Source organism: Rhinolophus sinicus, linkage group LG03 (genome assembly GCF_036562045.2).
Source record: "Rhinolophus sinicus isolate RSC01 linkage group LG03, ASM3656204v1, whole genome shotgun sequence".
NCBI classification, from domain to species: Eukaryota; Metazoa; Chordata; class Mammalia; order Chiroptera; family Rhinolophidae; genus Rhinolophus; species Rhinolophus sinicus.
Window position 1 is genome coordinate 137,034,810 of NC_133753.1, and position 19,577 is coordinate 137,054,386.

At 38.3% G+C, this 19,577-nt stretch overlaps 1 protein-coding gene across 26 annotated transcripts in view; it reads left to right on the top strand.

The window, feature by feature from the left end:
* The window catches only part of MCTP1 (multiple C2 and transmembrane domain containing 1), a 490,830-nt gene that overhangs the window by 458,416 nt on the left and 12,837 nt on the right, over positions 1–19,577 (top strand). For all 26 annotated transcript variants that reach the window (XM_074328730.1, XM_074328722.1, XM_074328714.1 and 23 more), the window contains one exon: positions 17,728–17,837. In XM_074328730.1, coding sequence (XP_074184831.1) covers positions 17,728–17,837 — 110 coding nt within the window. The remainder of the gene's footprint in view (positions 1–17,727; positions 17,838–19,577) is intronic.

Genomic DNA, 19,577 nt, shown 5'->3' on the forward strand with positions numbered 1-19,577 from the left:
GTATACTATAGACAAACAAATACTTGGTTAAAAGTGTAAAAACTGAAACTATGGAGCTGCCACAGCAACTAGTCTGGATCTCCAAATATTCTTGGAAACACACAGAAGAGGCATGTCTCTGATGCAGCCTGGCAAGGCATTGGGCCCAGCCATGTCCTCCTGGTGGGAGTGGAAACTGTACAGCCTCTTTTGGAAGGCAATTTGGCAGAAGGTATCAAAATTACAAAAACACAAATCCTATGGCCAAACAATTCCACTTCCAGAAGTTTATCCTACAGATACACTGACACATGCGTGAAATGATCACATACACAAGGTATTCTTTGCTTCTACATTTTTGTAATAGCAAAATGTTGGTAAAGAACCTAAATACGCATTCAGGAAAAACAGAATTAAATTACAGAACGTCAACACAATGGACTATTATGCTGCTGTAAGAATGAGGAAGCTTTTTAACACTGATGTGGCACTATCTATCTATCTTATCTAGTTAAGGAGGCAAAAAAGGCTCGGGGATGTTTATAATATGCTCCTGTTTGTGACTTAAGGAAAAAAAATACACACATACTTAGACTATGTGTATTGGCTTTACTATGCATAGAATAATCTCTGGAAGGCTGTATAAGAAATTGATGACATTGTTGCTTCCAGGAAGGGGAGTAAATTGGCTGGGAGCCAGGGAGTCTCTTCCCTACCAGTTTGAATATGTGTTATCTGTTTTTTAAAATCCTATTTTTTTAATTTAAAAAACTTTCTAAAACATGTATCTCCTTCAATTCTGCATTTCAAGTTCTAGAACTTGAAGATTAGATTGAGATTATAAAAGATATACCAAAGATTTATATGTACAAAGATGTTCTCTGCATCATTATTTATAAGGATGAAATAGGGCAATCATTAAAATGTTCAGCACTTAGAAATTAAAAGCAAGAAATACGTATGTGTTCATATGTATACGTTTGTGTTCACACTATACATCTCCTTTGTAAAATCCAACAATTTTATATGTTCAGTGTCAGGAATTCAGATCAAGCCTGTCTTGTTCATTGAACCCACAGCATCTGACACAATGCTTGACACATAACAATCTCATGATTAGTGATTATAGAAAAATTAATAAATAGAAAAGACAATCGAAGGATATACTCTAAAATGTCAACATTATTTACCAGACATTTTTCCTTTCTTCTGTGATTGTTTTCATTTTGCATGTTTTCCACAATGAGCGTGTACTATTTTTATGATTGGAAAGAAATACAATAAGTATTATAAGACCGTGTCCTAAAAGAATTCATCTTTTTCTTGCCGTGTCTATCTGTGGAGGAATGAACAGCTATTTTAATGAGTCCTAGTGAATGTTTGCATTTGATCAGCAGTGCTTACAGAAATTCTGGAAAGGATGGTGGTGGTGTGTAAGTGGCAGCTGGTACATTTAGTGAGTATCGCAGGTACATGAGGGGATAATTTGAATGCTAATTACAATATCACTCTGCACTTAGGAGGAATCACAGAAGTAGGATTAGAATTACTTGACTGAACAGAATTATATATACATTGAGATCTTGTTTGTAACATGAGACCTGATCTTTGTGGGTTTTATTTTTTTCTGTTTTTGACGACAGATAGATGTAGGTTCTGGTCCCCACTCTGCCACTTACATATCTGCGATCTTTCTAAAATTATATTTCTCCCTCTGCAAAATGAGGCTAATCGGAGGGTCTTGGCTGGGTTGCTCGCAAGGAAGAGTTTAAGCCGGCACCCAGCGTGTAGAAAACTCTCAGGATGCTTCCCTCCTCTTTCTACTCGCACATCTGTCACTGTGTCCTGGGTGTGAAGGAAGAACTAAAAGTTGATTTAGAAACAGTGCCGGGGCTAGTTTTCTAATCAAACATTTTACTTAATCCTAGTAATGCTCCTTTGAGATGTGGGTCAACCCATTTCCTGGGTGTGAGGAGGGAGCTGTGACTATCCTAAGACCACCATGATTAGCACCTGTAAGTGTGGATACAAAATAATGCAGAGCCTCACTGTGACCTCTACATGTGTGTCCTAAGGAAAGAAGATGGAAATCTTCTATCGATCGATTGTATTGCTGAGCCTGAGGACGGGAACACTTATTACATTAGTATGGGTTTTGGATGTTTGCCTAAAGCCGCAAACCTTTTGATGTCCACCTTCTAGCCCTGGGAAATTCCTCATCACTCATATAATTCCCTCAAATAAGATAAAGCAGGAATTTTAATGGAAAAATTGTCTGCCCCTCTTTGCTCTCTGATTTCAATTACATTAAATTTTTTTTTTACATACTAATTTCTCAAGATGATTTTCTAATGTGTGTTCCAAATAATTTTAACACTCTCGAACACAGTGAGCTTACATAAATCATAAAGTAGATGAGCATGATCAAAATTGTCACACTTGAAATAGATAAAATTATAAGTAATTATGCAAAAATCAACATTAAATTGCAACATTAGAAATATAAAATTTCAATATATAAAAAAATTGTATAAATCATACCTGGATGATTTAACTAATTCTTTGAAGCAACTAAAAGGATGATTGTATTTCTTACTCATGCTAATAAGGTACTAAGGAGAAAGATACAAACCTTTAGCTAAATGAACATTTTATACCTGCAGAAAAAAAATCATAGCAACCAGCAATGTTAAGGAAACATTGCCTGTCAATGAATCCTTTCTATAATGTGATCATACTGCCTTTCAATATTTTTTTAAACCATGTTTCTTAGCTGTAGTCAATGAGGACGCTGAAACTCACAGGGTACTTGCCATCAAGTGGCTCTTTGATAAAATGATCTTACATTGCCACCTGGCATCACTGATTTTACATTTTTAAGCAATATTGCCCGCCATCTCTACTAAGTTAATAGGAATAAATAAATGCCCATTTACTAAAGAAGAGGCATTTAAATAATTCTTAGGTAGAAAAACAAGAATGCAGAAATTATAAAGAAAATTTTGGCATTTAGACTAATCAAGTAAATAATAGTAATTCTCTTTGGTAAATGTCCCTTTAGAACGCTGTCTTTATTTCCTCTAGCTCTCTGTCTGTCTGGGGAATGATACTTCTATTTGTATTTCTGCATAGCAGCAGTTTGGCTCTGATAAAATGTCTAATTCATAATACTGGTAGATGTGCCAAAAAGTCACACAAACCAGAAGGTTAAAAATAATTTCTATCAACTCTGCACAGTGTGTTTGAGGAAGAGCAGATTGTTGTAACTTTCATGCTTACAATCAGGGCGCATTCATCAACAGAGGCATTTAAATGTTTGTATATCTGATAGCATAGAAACATAAAAAATCAGGTAGGAAAAGTCAATATTTATTGTAATCTATCTTCCAACACTAAATGATAGTAACAAAAATAACAGTAATAATGTAAAAATGGCAACGTTTTTGAGAACTTACTATATACCAAGCAGTAGGTGAAATGCTTTACAAATTCAGGATTAATTCACCACATTAGACTCAGAATGATCTTAAATTCTTCTAAATATGTAGTGATTTATTAAGCTCTGCAAGAAAATACACCCAAAATAATTTTCTTTGTCCTCCTGGAGTGTATACTCAAAGAAAAGAACTAGAAGGAAGATCATTTTCTCTTGCAGTGGTACCATTTCCCAATTCCTTCCTATTGGAGGTTTTCTTAATATTTTAAAAATAGGTACTTGATTTTATGTTGTTCAAAGTTTCCTGCAGTGTGTGTTTATGTGTGTGTGTTTCTTTGATTAGAGTGGTTAACAGTAACTGTGGTCCAGAGCTCAAAGTATTTATGATTTTATTACAAAGGTATCTTTTTCTAATTCCTTTCTGAAGCATTTGGGAAGGGGAAGTTCGCAGGGAAGTATGGGTGTCACAGGATGAGAGGAGTGCAACTTACAGACAGCACGGACACTTTTGTGAGATCCCCAGTGAGCTCCTCCTGTAAGGTCTGGCTTTCAAACTTGCCTCTGGATCACCACCTGCGTACAAGGCTTTCTCCATCACCAATCCTTCCCAGCTTACAACGAAAACAATTCCTCATTCTTATTTGATGCTGGAATCTCCAGCCCATCCAGCACTGTGCTAAATGGTCTACTCACAATATGGACTTGAGGGTTGTTTATTTAAAGAGCCAAGGCTACAGTAACACACTTACCCGAGAGCAACTTGTGGTGAGACAATAGTAACCTTTTTTCTTTCTTTAATATGGCCAGTCGGATGCAAATGGATCTACAGGACAGCAAAGCTCCTTTGTGGGATTAACAAAATAATTGCTTGATAGACAATATGTGGTGGGGCTGTTCACACACTTCTGAGTGTGTGAGGCTGATGGTCTGCCACCACACCAGCATAATGAAACAAACCTAAATGATCTGTGACCTGGCCATGTTCGAGATTGTTTTCCAGATACTTAGCCAAGAACTGCGTTGGGTCTCCTTAGAAATCAAAACAGCCAAGTATAAAAATCAGGAATGAGTGAGAAAGCAACAATAAGAGAGCTGTATGTTCTTGTGCCTCGGTGCCTGGTTGTGGCTCCAGTGCAGCCTGCGTTGCCTCATTCTGCTGGGGCAGAGCGCGGAGCGGTAGTCTTTACCCACAAGAAGGGTCTTTTTTCTCCTTATGGAAACATGATAGTTATTGAACACAGTAGTGGCTTGGACATTTAAACTGTAGAGGATGTGACATCCTCTTAAGCTTTATAAAAAGGGGTTAAATGAAAGACTGCCTAGGCTAGATGGATAAAATTCTTAATTTTGTTAAGGCAGTAAAAGAGACTGAAAGGCAAAATCGATAGCAAGTAGGACGGTGCAGAGCTGTGTGAATCTCGTATGAATCACCCCACAGGGCTCATGAACAGACTGAGAAGAGCAATGTATTTGCCAGTGAAAGGATGGTTTCACGCCTGCTGCGTCTCCACCAACCCTCTCCACCCACCGCTGCTCCTGCTCACTCTCAGCTAATGGTTTTGCCTCCTTCATCATTGAGAAAACAGAAGCGATTAGGAACTCCCACACCTTCACATCTTTCTTCTGCCAAATCTAAGACCGACTTCATTTGCACCACACTCTTACGTTCCCTCTGGTCACAGGGAAGAGGTGTCCCTGTTTCTCCCCTCCACTGGGGCTCCTGCGTTTAGTCCTCTCTTCAGCCGTATCCCCTTCTCCTCTCTACTAGACCAATCCAAGAGCAAGTCTTGCCCTTCTCATACATTAATGTGCATATGAGTCACCTTGGGATCTTGTTAAAATGCAAATCCATAGACTGAGTCGTCAGGCTGTATTTCTCATCTTTTAAAAAACAATCCTCTTTTGACCCACACATATACTCTCTAGCGCCCTCCTCATTTTTGAGCAACCCTTTATAGCAAAACTTTCCAAGGGAGGTGTCTACTGTGTGTCCACTTTTCACTCCCATTCTCTGCTGGATCTGTCCAAAGCTGCTATTCCTATCACTGAACTGACATTTGTCAGCAAACTCCATTTGCCAAATCCATTGGCATATCTTGACCTGACAGCAGAGTTTCAGAGAGATGACGCCTCCTTCCTTCTTGAAATTCTTTCTTTTGACTTCTCGGAAGCCTCTTCCTAATTTCTCTTATACTTCAGCCTTTTTCCATCTCCTTGGCTGGTTCCTCCTCGTCTGCTCAACAGCTAAGTGTTGTTGTGCATTGGGACTCTGTTCTGGGTCCCTTCTGTCTACATGATTTCCCTGCCTGACTGTCCATTTGTGTGATTTTTTAAGAGCCTTCTAAATGCCAAGGACTTTCACATCTGTATCTTCAGCCTTGTCTTAAAAATCCATCCACCTATTGATATCACTTCCTGGATATCGCTGGGCATCTCATGCATTTTCATGGCGCAAACGCAGCTCTTCCTGTTCCTCTAACTCAGTAAAACCAGTCTCCTTTACCCAGTTGCTCAAGCCAGAAATGTCAGCAGTTCCTTTTTCTCACCTCCCAGATACAATCTGTTAACGTGTCTTTACTTCCAGCACACTCTGAATATGTCCACCCTGGTCTCAGCTATCATCCCCTCATGGACGACGACAATAACGTCCTATCTTGTTTTTCCTCTGTAATACATTTTGCCTAAATGATCTTTTAAAGATGCAGATTAGATCATGTTATTCCCCTGGTTGAAACACTCCAATGGATTCCCATCATGCTTATAATAAAATCCCTACTGCTTATTCTGGTGTGCAAGGCCCTTTGTGGCATTACTTTTCTGACATCTTCCTATGCCACTGTCCCCTTCACCTGGTCACCATGTTCCAGGGGTCCTTTGTTTCCTCAAGCAAGTTGGTGTCTCTCTTGGAGCATTTGTATCACCTGTACTGGTTCCCCTGATCTTTTCCTGTTGGCTCCTTCTGGTCATTCAGATCTTGGTCTGGTTATTGCCTTTTGCCTGCGGGTTGATCCACATGCACACCTTCCACTGCCCTTCTGCAAACCACAATTCCCAGCTCCCTTGACAATGGGTTTTGGGGGATTTGGCCAATGGGAGATGCTGGAAGGAAGGAAGAAGTTAAACAATAGGACAGTTTTTCTCTCTGTGTCTTTCTGCTTTGTCCTCCCCCTTCTGCTTCCCTTTCCCCACGCATCTCCCCATTCTTGCTCCTGGGGGCATTTCCCAGCAGTGACTAGGTGCTGGATCTCCTCCGTGGTTCAGACAGAGACAGCCCCTCCTCCATGACCACAAATGCTGCCAAGCAGCCCTGCCCATGGTTCCAGTTTCTACCTGAGTCGCTTTGTGTCCAGCATCTGGGCCCCAGAAACATTCCCTCCCTCTGGTAGTGGCTTCCTGCATTGCTAATGTCTGTCACGCCGTGTGATTCTCAGTTCTTCCATCACCAGTGTAATTACTTCACTGTGTTCATCTCGTTTGTATGAAATACCAAGAATAGTATCTATGTTTCTGAGCAAAACAGCTCCCAACGACGCACTTCGTCCTCAGAGCTGCTCTGCCTGACCACAGGGTCACTCTCCAGCACAGGCACCTATTTTGAGTCTCTTCATTGCACTTTGTACTTTCTGCTCTTTTCTCCTTTGTTTATTCAGTGCTGTCTTGTCTACCACTGTATTCCCAGAGCCTAGAGTAGTGTTTGATATGTAGTTGGCATTCAGTAAATACAGAATAAGTCTAAAGAATGGACTGAGATCTGGCTAAACAGAATACTGCTCAAAGGTGTGAATGAAGTTGAATGGTCATCAGACCTCTACATACAAACTCCAGGAAAAAGAGAGAAAACAAGACAAATAAAGAAATTAGGCAAAAAAGGAAAATGTTACTCTTTGGGAAGAAAGAAAATTAGTGGGGAGAGGGAAACATTTATGTAATATCTGCTAATGTGCCAGTTGCTTTATGTACATGAATTCATTGTGTTCCCACGTCAACACTATCAGGTTGCCGTTACCTTCATCTTATTGATGGGGAAACTGTTAAGTAACTTGCACAAGGTCACACAGCTCTATAATGTACAACAGGATTCAAGCCCACAACATCCCTCTGCCTGATTAGGGCCAGCCCAGGGAAGTACATCATAGCCTCAATCCATGTCCCTCCTACTTTTATTTCAAATGCAGATATATAAACCACTAGTTCTGAAGCACTTGTTTTATCCTGGTAAACCAATGGCCATCCCCAGTGAAAGAATTTGAGATGTTTTGCAAATGGATTCCCAAGTGTTTCTTGCTTGCTCCCACCCTCTTCCTCCCCTCCCCCAATAAACTGAAAGACAGACCTTGAGCCACATGACTAATAACAGTCTTGCTGTCAGCTCTAGAAAGGGGGCCTTTGGAGTTTCCTTCCAGGTTGACCTCAGAATAAGCCTGTTTTAGTATGATTTAGTCTGCAGTAAGGAAAGGGTTTAGGGGATCGGCCCACCCCATATATCAGCAGCGTCCCATCGAGCACAAAGTTGCTATTCAGGTATGTGCTCCATATGGCACCAATAGAGAAAGATGGCTGTGGTCCCTCCAAATTTGCCAGGCCCAACATCACCTCTGTTTTGTCCAATTTCATTGAGGAGCCCTATTATCTTCTGAAGGGGGACACTTGAGACTCTTGTCCTTGATTTTCTACACTATGCCTGTGTCTGAAAATGGTGAGGTTTTATTATGCAATTGATAGGGAAATTGTGGGAGAAGAGCCCCAAATGGTAGAGCAAATCGTTTTTTTCCTAATGCTAATTTCCTTTGTTTGGTTGATTCAAGTCAGGCCATTAACACAACTTTGACATTGCTTTCTCCTTGACCTGTTCTTAAGCATTTTCTCTATCCCCAAACATCTTGCTCTCAGAACACTGAAAACTTACAGCAAACAAACAAATCATGGAAATTAAAGAGCAATAAAACTGTTGTTGGCTTCATACAAAAAAATATTATCCAGTATTTAAATGGCGATTATTTCCAGAAACTTGGCAATTGTAACCATACAAATGATGAAATTGATTCCAGTCACAGTCCATCTTTGTTTGGAAAGGAAATACCAGTAGTGTTTGAAAAATGGATTATTAAAGACCTTGCTCTGCTGAAGGTGGCTCATATGTTCTATTTGCTAACACAGCATCTTGTTGGGGAAAAAGAAATAAGGGCAGCTTTTCCCTACCCCAGATTATTTTCACTACAGATCTTTAGAGCAGGAAATAAAAAACAGCTAATGGTTCATGGGGCATGTGGAATTAGTTTAAGCAGAGCCGAGCCCTCGTCCTGCTGACCGCCTCCTCTTTCCTGTGCTGTTTTGTCTATGCTTGGCCTTAGAATATGTCAACAAATCTCTTTTAAGCTCAGATGGGAAGAAAGGATGGTGATTCTCTCTCTTTCTGTATGGGAGTAATTTATAACAGATGTGCTGTTTTAGAAAGGTACAAGTTTGTCTTGTAAAATATTTGTAAAGAAAAATAGCCTCCGGATTTCACTAAGTAATCCTTACTTGGTTTTGGAGATGTCACAAAGAGCATTGTTTTATAATACTAATATGATTCTTCTCCCTCACAATTTGATTATAACTCAAGATTAGTTTTTGGGAAGAGCCAAGTTTCAATCTCTAAAACAATGTAGTGAAGAAATACCATATGTGACTTGATGGCTTTTTGACAGTGACCTGAAAGGAGCCCAATTTCAGTCATGAGATGTTGGTTAGAGTCCCAGGAACTCTTTTTACCTCGTAATGAGATCTTAGCGATTCCCAACCACCGTGTCCTTATCGGTAAAACGGAGGAGCCACCTGCCTGTATAACCCAAGTGGGAAGAGAAATGAAAAATGGTTTCTAAACCACAAAGTCCTGTACAAAGGTAAATGGGCAAAATGATTAGTTTCATAGCAAATCTGCTCAAGAAAAAAATCTTTGAGGGTTTCACACCTTCATGTATATATGCCTCTTTGTATGTATAGTACTAATAAAAGGAGTCTTTTTTTGATTAAAAACTGCACCAGTGGGTAGATTAGCAGCAAAGCAGTGCTGTTTAAGATTAAATAATAAATTCTAGCGCTGATTCAGCCACGGGGCTTGTTGAAGAACAAATCGCTGTTTCAAATGGGAACTTTTACCTGCATAGCACTGCTATTTAAAAAACCCCATGATAAAAAAGGTGTGTGCCTTACATGAGTACGACTTACATAGGCTTATGGGGAACGTATGACTGTCAGTGGGGGGGATACTTGAAAACAGGAGCTCTCTGCTCGTTTTTTCAAATCCCGTATCTCAGATGAGAAAGATGTGGCTGGAGGCCACCAAAGAAGAGAGTTTAGATTAGGGTAGAAGTTTGAGCTGGAATGTTAGGCAACTGGTCTGCAGTTCCATCATGTAGGGAATGAGAATAATAATACTTATAACCCTTGTGTGATTGTCGTAAGGATCATGTAAAATGACACATGTAAGATAACCTGTGCTGGTATTCGATGACAAAGAAGTTATACAAACGTCAAATAATATTCCTGACATATACCACAAATAAGGGAGAAGATTCTGTCATCTTTGTTAAGATTTAATAGCATTTAGCATTGAAAAGTTTTATAGTATTTCCCCTCTCACTCTCTTCAAATTGTTAATATTAATGACTACCAGGGATTCAGCACTTCCTGTGTTCCAGACATTTGTGATAAATGCTTTAAATGGATTAAACTTATTTAATTGTATAACCATCACACACGTAGGTTCCATTATTACTCCCATTTCACAGATGAAGATAAGTAAATTGCTCATAATCACATAGCTAAGGAAATTACAATGTAGAGATTTGAACCACACTCAGCAATAGAGCCAGTTAGTCAGAAATCTAGTCATCTTCTAAATAAGATTGTAGTTGTCCAGAAAAGAGTGCTCAGTCTTCCCTGAACTCTCAGCTGCCCTCTTAGCTCTGCATTTGAACTCCAACCATATTTTAAAAAAGTACATTTGAAAACAAAACAAATGATTTTTCAAAAGAAGTTTTTAAACACTCATACAACTTGTTCAATAGAAGTTGGGATAATGAAAGACTAGCCTATCGTTTGCTATTCGGATTCAGAAACAAGCTGGGTGCCTCTGTTCCCTATCATCACTCAAGCTCCAACTGCTGAACCCATTGGAGCAGGAGAAATGCTATCCTCCAGCTTTCAGAGGGGTCTGAGGGGCAGCGGCTGTGGCACAGCCCTTGTTCTCTTCTCTGTAAAGTGGCTAATGGGTGACCAGAAGGGATTTTAGGACACACCTTAGTTAACCTTTTTCTTTTTTTTAAAATGAGGTCTAAGGACAGGTAGTGATTTGTCCCTGGCCGCCTTAATCCTGACTGTGCTTTCACATTTTCAAAACCTTTCCAGTCTGCTCATTTTGACATTATAGAAAACCCTGTGAAGCGTGCAACTTCTTATCTCAGCACTCGTCCTGTCCTGGGTGAAAAGTATCCTTTGTCACTTATTTTCCTCTCTGGTTACTTGGGAACAGCAGCCTTACAGCTTCTGTCATGGCTTCTATCAAGGTTAGCCTGGAGCCAGGCCTACTGGCCCTTTCACTTGGGAGTCCTTCTGAAAGCAGAACTTCTCATGGGACCAAAGCCGAGATGGGATAATCTATAAAGCCACTCTCTGGAAAATGCACTTCCTGCCTGCTGGCGAGGAGATTAAGTCAAAGGTTTTGATATTGATATATAGTCCTAATCTTTTAAGAGCTTTCAAGTACTAACAGGACAGTTAAAAGGAGTTTTCTTAAATCATTAGGAAGAGGGAGATTTGCAAGTCCCTTAGGGCCTACTTGATGAGCGGGTTTGGTAGCAAGAAATTTGGCTCCAGGGAACCTTACCCTCTCCCCCATCCCCTCCAGAACAGGTACGTCTGCATCCATGGGTGCTTTCTGTAAGATTTATTTACATTTAATGAAAATGAAACATTTTACGGACAGCCTTTCACAAATAGTAATTATTTTTGCTTAATTAGAAGTTAACATGGTTAGTTAACAGGTTTTGTTTTTGCCTTGACTTTCTGCCATTTTTGTTTCTCATCCGAAGATGTTTTCCTTTCCTTCTCCTATTCACCCGCAAGCCCTAAGTCTCCTCCTCCTCCAGTTCCTAGGAGCCTCTCTCCTGCACGTTCTCCTCCCCCCTTCCCTCTGCCTTCTCCTCTTCTCTTTCTTTCACTATTTCCCCCTCCTATTGTCTCTCTCTTTCCTCCCTTTTTCCTTCCATTCTTTCCTGGCTTTCAGCATAACCCTTTCCAGTGCCAGCTGCCATTTAAAAACCCCTTATTGTTTACATTGCCTAGCTCAGGAGACAATTTTCTCCAAATTTTTGTTTCTTTACCTTTAAAGTTACATGCGAAACACATGACATTCAATTAACAGGTCAAGGTGCAACTCATGTGATTAAAAATCGCATTATTGAAAATGAATACAGAAAAGCACATGGCTCCCTTGCAACAGAGGAAACGAAAAATTAAGACCAGGTAAATGCTCATTCTGCAAAAAACTTGTGCAGAATCAGCGGATAGGAAAAAAGATCTTCTCAATGTAACATTATAAAGAATCTACCATCATTTTCTAAAATGAAATCTGACAAGTTAACACTATGACATCTGGGGCAAAACTAAACATGCATGAAAGGTTTCATATACTTGGGAATTCTAATATTTCAAAATTTTGTTTTTAATATAAGCAAAAATAGATAAAATAATTAGAATTCTTTTAATAAGGAATTGTATCCATAATTTTATTACTAAGAATATTAATTATAGACAGTTTATTTGTACTAGGCATTGTACTAAAAGCGCTACATGTCTTATTTTAGTCCTTTTTATAACCCTGAAATATAAATGTTTTTGAGAACCGTTTCATAAGAGAAAATATACTGTTTTAAATGGTGCTCATCTGTCCTCTTAATCTCAAATGTGTCTCAGAATCCTTTAATGTCTCAATGGAGGGTTCCTATTTTTAAGGTAAATATTAGGAAAAGAGCCAAGGCACCAAGCAACCTGGATAAGATTTGATACAAGAACTGAATAAGACACTGAGATAAGATTCAGTAGTCAGGGGTCTCTGTGAATTGTTAAGTTGTTCTCTGTGAGAATTTCAGTATTCTAGATTTCAGGCCGAAACATAGTTTTCTGTATCTGAAAGAGAAGGCATATTGACACAGAGAAAAAAATTTCATCACTCCGTGTGCCTTTATTCAATTTATACCTCTTTGCAAATATATTTTCCATAGGTAAGAAGTACAGATCTGAGAGGAAGTCTGTTTTGCAGGGCATTTTACTGAATGAACTAAAAAAGTTGTGCACCAAAACTATATTTAGCATAAAAAATAAATCACCTGAAACATAAACATATTCCAAACACAGTTGTACATTTTGTGCTATGTGAGGCTCTATTTGCTCACAGAAGAGCTATAGTCAAGAGTAAACTATAACCATCGTGTCTCCTAGCAAATATCAGTCTTTCATCGCTCACCTTTTGCCAGAGGTTACGCAGCAAGACTTTCAAGCAAAAGCAAAATTATGATCCAGATTAGCTCTTTGAGGTGGCAAGTGTGAATGCTTCCTCCAGGAAACAATAAGTAAGGTGAACATATGCCCTGGTTTGCTGGGACAGTTCCCTTTTATGCTCGTCCTAGTGTAAGATTTAATAGCCCACACCCCCCCACCACCACACACACACACCTTGTACTCTTAAGACAATCTCACCCCAGAAAGAAATTGAAATAACATTTATTTTAATTAGTATTTCAGGTAAACATATTTTACATACCTGCTGTGATCAATACAACACAGGTGTTCAACAGACTCATTTTCTATGATGTCAACAGGACTACAATGAACACTTTGGCAGGGCCCCTAAATAGAATTAATGACCGTGGCAGGATGCAGCTGGACGCGCGAGGAACCCAGCTCCCCAATACACAGCCTGACACCTATCACTTGGCCTCTCGCTCCCATTCCGAACTGAATAAAGGAAGGAGGGCACTTATCATTTTGGTTTGAAAGTCAATAAACAGGATTCTCCAGATCTGTAAGGCTCTCCTATTGATTCTTTAGGTCTTTAGATTTTCTTAAATCTCTGAAAGCCAGGAAGTAGACAGTTCTTTGTAAAAAAGAAAAAAAAAAAAATCTAGTTAACTTTCTGTTGTGATGTGATAGTAAAGTGGGTGAATATAAAATAATCACTGTATTTCAGGTTTGCAGTTATTGATGTTTTATGGACTATTTAAAATATAATAACAAGATTTTTAAAAATTATAGAGAATGATTAGAAAAAGTTGTACAATATAAATCTCACGTGTTCTCAGATTTATAGTTATAGCTCTTTTTTATGGGTAATTTTTTTTTACATCTTCAAAAGAAACCTTAATAATGCATTAAAAAAAGAAAAAAAACAGTGTCACCACCAAGCCTTTGGATGATTAACTACCCTATGATATTTCTTTCATCCGAGCTGGTTTATAAAGGAAAGCAAAAACGACAATAAAAGAAATGTACCAATTTATTCTCTACTAATAAAGTATTGAACATTAGTGAAAAAAGTATGAAATATTGGAATGCAACACAGAGCAATTCCATTACCCATTGCAGTTTTGGGTCATATACTGTATATAAAGAGTAATTACTTCATTGGTTGGAGACCACAGTGGAGGAATACAGAATTTGATGAAAGAGATTTTAAAATAAAAATTTTATCCCAAAGTATTTGCTTTTCAAAACTTTGCCAACATTACAGGCCATCTTATTTTGTTTTTTGGTGGCAAGGGGTGAAGAGTGTGGTGTGGGGTGAGTGTGCAGAAAAAAAAAAAAAAAAAAGAGTGAGCAGATTTTTAAAACCCTTTAGCCAATAATCACACATTAGCACTTAGATTTTAAAGTAAACATCTTTGTGGATGCCTTAAATATCACATCTTATTCATGAAAGTCTTATATTTAATATTTGCAAACTGCATTATTGAAATTAAATTGGGTGGTTTCGAACACATCTTTCACTTCCTACTTTTGAGTCAACTTTTCATTTCTTGCTGATCACGGTGTATACAAGTTTCTAAATGTTTTCAAGTCTTGTGTAGCTCACAGGGATTCTGGGTAGGAACTGAAAGCTTCCCGGGTGGAATGGCAAGGTTACATGGTATATTATGGAGCGAACAGACTCTAGAGTTGGGCAGTCATAATCCTAATCTAACTGGGTCACTTTTCCGGAACCTCAATTTCCTCTTCCCTAGAGTGCAGGAAAATACCTACATTGTAGGTGCTTGTGTGGATTGAATGAGCTATGTGAAAAGCACTTTATAGTGCTTAATGAGTGTCTATTTGTATTCTACTTTCTAAAAATAATTTAAGCTAGGTATAATAATACAAAAATACATTAAGAAAAATAAACCATGTAAAATCATGCTCAATGAGTACAATTCATTTATTTCTTCCACTTATGGTCCTTTAATAATATACTGGAGTATCTGATTATGAAAGTAAAACACATTAATTGCAAAGAATTTGAATATTACAGCAAGGTAGGAAGAAGATAAACTCCCATTACATTTAACATTTTGACACATTCCCTTCACCTTTTTTCCAGCCTACACATTAAAAAAAAAAGTTAGGATTATACTCTATATCATATTTACTTCCTGCTGTTTAAATTTCTATTCCATCATAAGCATATTCATTAAATATTCTCTTTAAACAATATTTTGTGATTTCATAAGTCTATAAATTGTTATGTACCACAATGTTAGTGATTTTAGTCTTTTAAATTTATAACTTTTGACATAAGTTTTTACTTTATGTAACTCTTCCATCAGTTATTTTACTTTGTGATTTCCTTTGCTGTTTGTATCCTTAGAAACTTCTTTCATATTCCAAAGTCAGATACCTATGTTTTCTTTTGTGTTTATAATTCACCTTTAGCTCTTTACTTTTTCATTAATCTGGTATGTACTTGGTGTTATCTATTTGAGGTAGATGTGGGCTATCTCAAGTAGATTTGAATCTACTAAAGTATGATTTAACATAATTTTCCCCAAAGAATTAACACAATTACCCAGTAGCACAATACTTCCTTCTGTATGATGGTGGTTTATCATATACCAATCTCTCTTTAAATTCTCATCTTTCATATTTTAATTACTTAAATGTCTCGTATGATAAGTGCCTTCTCATTATTTCTTTTACAAAAATTTCTTGGTTGTACTCATTTATTCCTCCAAACATTTTAAAAACACTTTATCAAATTCTCCCCATTTTACTCCAAACACATTAGGATTTGCTTGAAATTACTTTTAACCTATATGTTTAGTTGGAAAAAAACAATAGATTCTGTTAATATTCAATGTCCCAGTGCAGAAACGCAGTATCTCTATTTGCTTTATATAGATTGTTGTACATTTCTTGTTAAGGTTATGCCTAAGTATTTTATATATTTCATTGCTATTATAAAGGAAATATTTTCACATCATAATTCCAAACTGGTAAGACATTATTCTCAATGAACTCTGAGAATAACCAGCATGCTTCAATCCAGCTTGATTTATTCTGTATGTTGAAAAATATTTGTAAGAACATTTTACCTTATAGACATAAATGAATTTGGCTGGTGCTTGAGAGAACACTGAAGACCATGGAGAGGATTAGAGCAGACCAACTTCATAATTATGAAAGGCACTAGAAGGAGCCACTGGTCATCCATTTTTTTCTAAAGTGTAAAAGTGCATAGATGAAATTAATGCATTTTGTTGATTACTGGGGAAGGAAAAAAGACAAGAAATAAATGCACCCATGTCTGTAATGACAAGTGAAGGACAACTTTTGAAGATAGTGGGGGTCTCCAAGAGTAGGCAGTTTTTCCTTATACTTTGAGCCTTATGCATCTCATCTACCTCGTTTTCTGACAGTCCATTTTGGCATAAGCAAGATGAATAATGTAGGCAATATCTCCCACGGGAATTAAATTCAAAATGAAGGCTCTAAGAAACTGGTACCTAAAGATCATGTTATAAAAGTGGCTTCCATGTCCTCAATCCCACTGTACCCTGTTGTCCTTGGAGGCTGCACACATACCTGTCATCCGGATGCTTGTCCTTGGTTTCCAAGGTGGCAGGATGCCAGCCTTGGCCAAGTATTCACAGTGCAAAGTGCTTTAGACTCTTCTGAAATGAAAGTCAGTATGTAAATGTGCAACATGACGACATTATTATTCTAGCTTCCTGGCTGCTTTAGCAAGCACTGACTGCCACATGAGGTCTCAAGTGTTCTGGCACAGTGCACAACTGTTCAAAAGAAGCTAAAGTAATGAAATTGGATCTACATTTCCATAGCTATTCAAGCTGGCATGGAGGAATGCAGTCATGGAATCGGGGTTGGATGGTCTCCACCAAACAGCCTAGGCAAGTGCCTGTGATGCCAGGCTACTAAGCAGAATTTTCAGTCGTGAAAGGCCACCACTATTTCTTCCTCTGGGACTAAAATTACAAAATATGCACACTTCCCCCAGGCTCACACCATTCCCTGGGTGCTTTATGCTCAGACCCCATCCACCTGTTCCTTGGAGCACACCAAGTTTGCTGAAGTCCAGCACAAGTTTTAACATGAAGAACTAAGTACAAAGGGGGGGAAATGTTTAGAGAACCCTGACTAATATACCATACGCAACTAGATTACGAAGTTTGTGACTGTTACTTGAAAGATGGGGGCCAGGCTTACTGTGTATCTCATCTATCTGAAGTACCATCTAGGAAGTGTCCACTTCATGGATTACAGTTGACCTTGTCTTTTTTTTTTTTTGGTTTTCATTGCTCAGATTCTCTCATTTGCACCTAGCATTCTCTGCTGTTGAAATATCTGGAGTGAAGACTACACTTACGTGTGTGGATGGTGGGGTCAAAAAACTGGGTCTGCTAAGTAGCGAGTCATGGTGGATCCAGGGTCAGGGCAGATTCCAGGCTTGGTCATTCTGAGACCTGACCACCTTTACACCTCCCCTTCCCACCCTCTCCCGGCTGAAATATTTCTGTTCATAGGGGAAGGAGCAACAGAATCCGAGTCTCCTGCTTTAAGGCCACTTTTATACTAGCACAGGTCCAAGACGCTGGCTACCCTTCCTCCTCCACCTCTTTTTATCTCCTGAAATTCTCATGGGCTCCCTGTGTCTATTTATGTATATGCAGACATGAAGTTAAGTTTAATGTAAGAGGGGGACAATTCGAAGAATTCAAGCACCGAACAATAAATACCATTACTCATACAGAACCTCTCTCCCTCTTTTTATTACATTTTAGGACAGTGAAAAAAAGGGATTTATGAATAAAATCTATGCCATCCAGGAGGTATGTGTCAGTGTCCAGAACATCCTAGATGAAGTGGCTTCCTTTGGCGAAAGGATAAAAAAGTAAGTGATGCTGACATGTGAGTCCTGGCCTTCTGTGGGACAGTGTCCATTTGTTTCTCAGAGGGTGAAATACCACATTCTTTTTGGCAGGGGATACTCCTTCTGGGTGATCTATTGCTCAGTTTCATCATTATTTGCTTTGTTCCTGCCAGTCTTTGGTTTTTATGAAAGTTCTGTCAATTTCATTCCTGAAATTTAGAACATATTGCTTGGAAAGAAGTCACAGTTGTAGCTTTGAAGAAATAACACCGTCCTAAATTTTAGCACATTTTCACAGGGAAAAACTTTGTTTTTCACAGAATATGAAATTGTGATAGGGAAAAAAAAAAAAACACCAAGCAAAATTAGAATTTCAGGTAATCAAGACACACCTACATTTTATTATTGGTTGTTACATTTTTATCGCATTACTCTAAAATTTTAAAAAATAGTATTATACATAGCACCCTGCAAAAATAGTCTTTCAACTTTGTGTAAATAGCTGCGATCATAATTATACTAGGAAATAAAGGCTTTGTCATTTAAAAAAAGCACAGATTTTTATAATTTTCTAAAAAACAATCCCTTCCTTCATTTTTTAAATAAGGAAATACAGCTTCATTGAGATCTAATGTAAACTTAAGAATCATACCTTAATTTCATTGGTGTTTTACTTCAAATAATTTCACTTACTAATCCATTTTTAAAAACAACTGTTTAATTACAAAAACAGTGAAGTGATTGAAAACCATTGATTATTAGTAAAAATATAAGAAGGCCCCATACTACTAAACTATAAAAATACATGATCGCTAAATGGTCTAGTCACAAAGGGGCGAATGTACATCCAGAAAAGCATACATTTTCCTAGTTTTATATATCTATTCATTGTTTATTTTTCAAAACCAAAAGTTATGGGGCATACACAGAATTTGAGAGGAATAAGTTATTTAAAATAAAGGTTTGAGTCATTCGCCTGGTACCTTTCATGTTTTGAGGGATAATGCATCTTATTTTGTATAATTTTTTGTTTAATAACATTTCCACATACACGTAGATGCTGGGTTTGCACTTTCTCTTGTCGTATTAGACAGAACCACCTCCCTTCACTCAATGTGCCTGTAAGCAACATTCAGTCTCAGACTTCTAAAAACTGAGTCCCCCATCTTCTTCTTCATGGTTTTTCTATCTCTAAGAATGTTCCCCTCTTCTCCACACCCTATTCACTGAAGCACAGCGTGAAGTCCTAAATGGGGCATTTCCCTATTGAGTGTTGTTTTTTCTCTGAGGTGCAACTGTGTGTTGATACCTGACGCAGCATCTCATTGATACCAGAAGACCTTGGGTCAGCTCTGAGGTCAGGCTAGTGTATGCCTGAGGGGAAAGGGCTTCTTTGTAACCCGGGGTGGTGGGAGACCTCAGAACAGGTGCTTGGCTGGAAAACATCTGGCCTGATGGAGGATATGACCAGATCCTGGCTGTAGATCAGCCCTGGGGAAAACTGGGTTATGTAGAACTTTCCACAGGTAGAGACAGAGATATAGGTGTAAGTATAGGCTGAAATATAGGAATGTGGTATAGGACCTAGTGAGTCTTGCAGGAGCCATCTTTTCTGCTATACAATCTTCTGAATACTAAAAAAGAAATTCCCCTGGGGTCACATGGGAAAAAATTCACCTATCTAGAAAGCAGATTCAGAAGCAACCTTTAAGTACAAAGTGAAAACCCTTTATAATTTTATCTTGTTACTAATCATTCCAG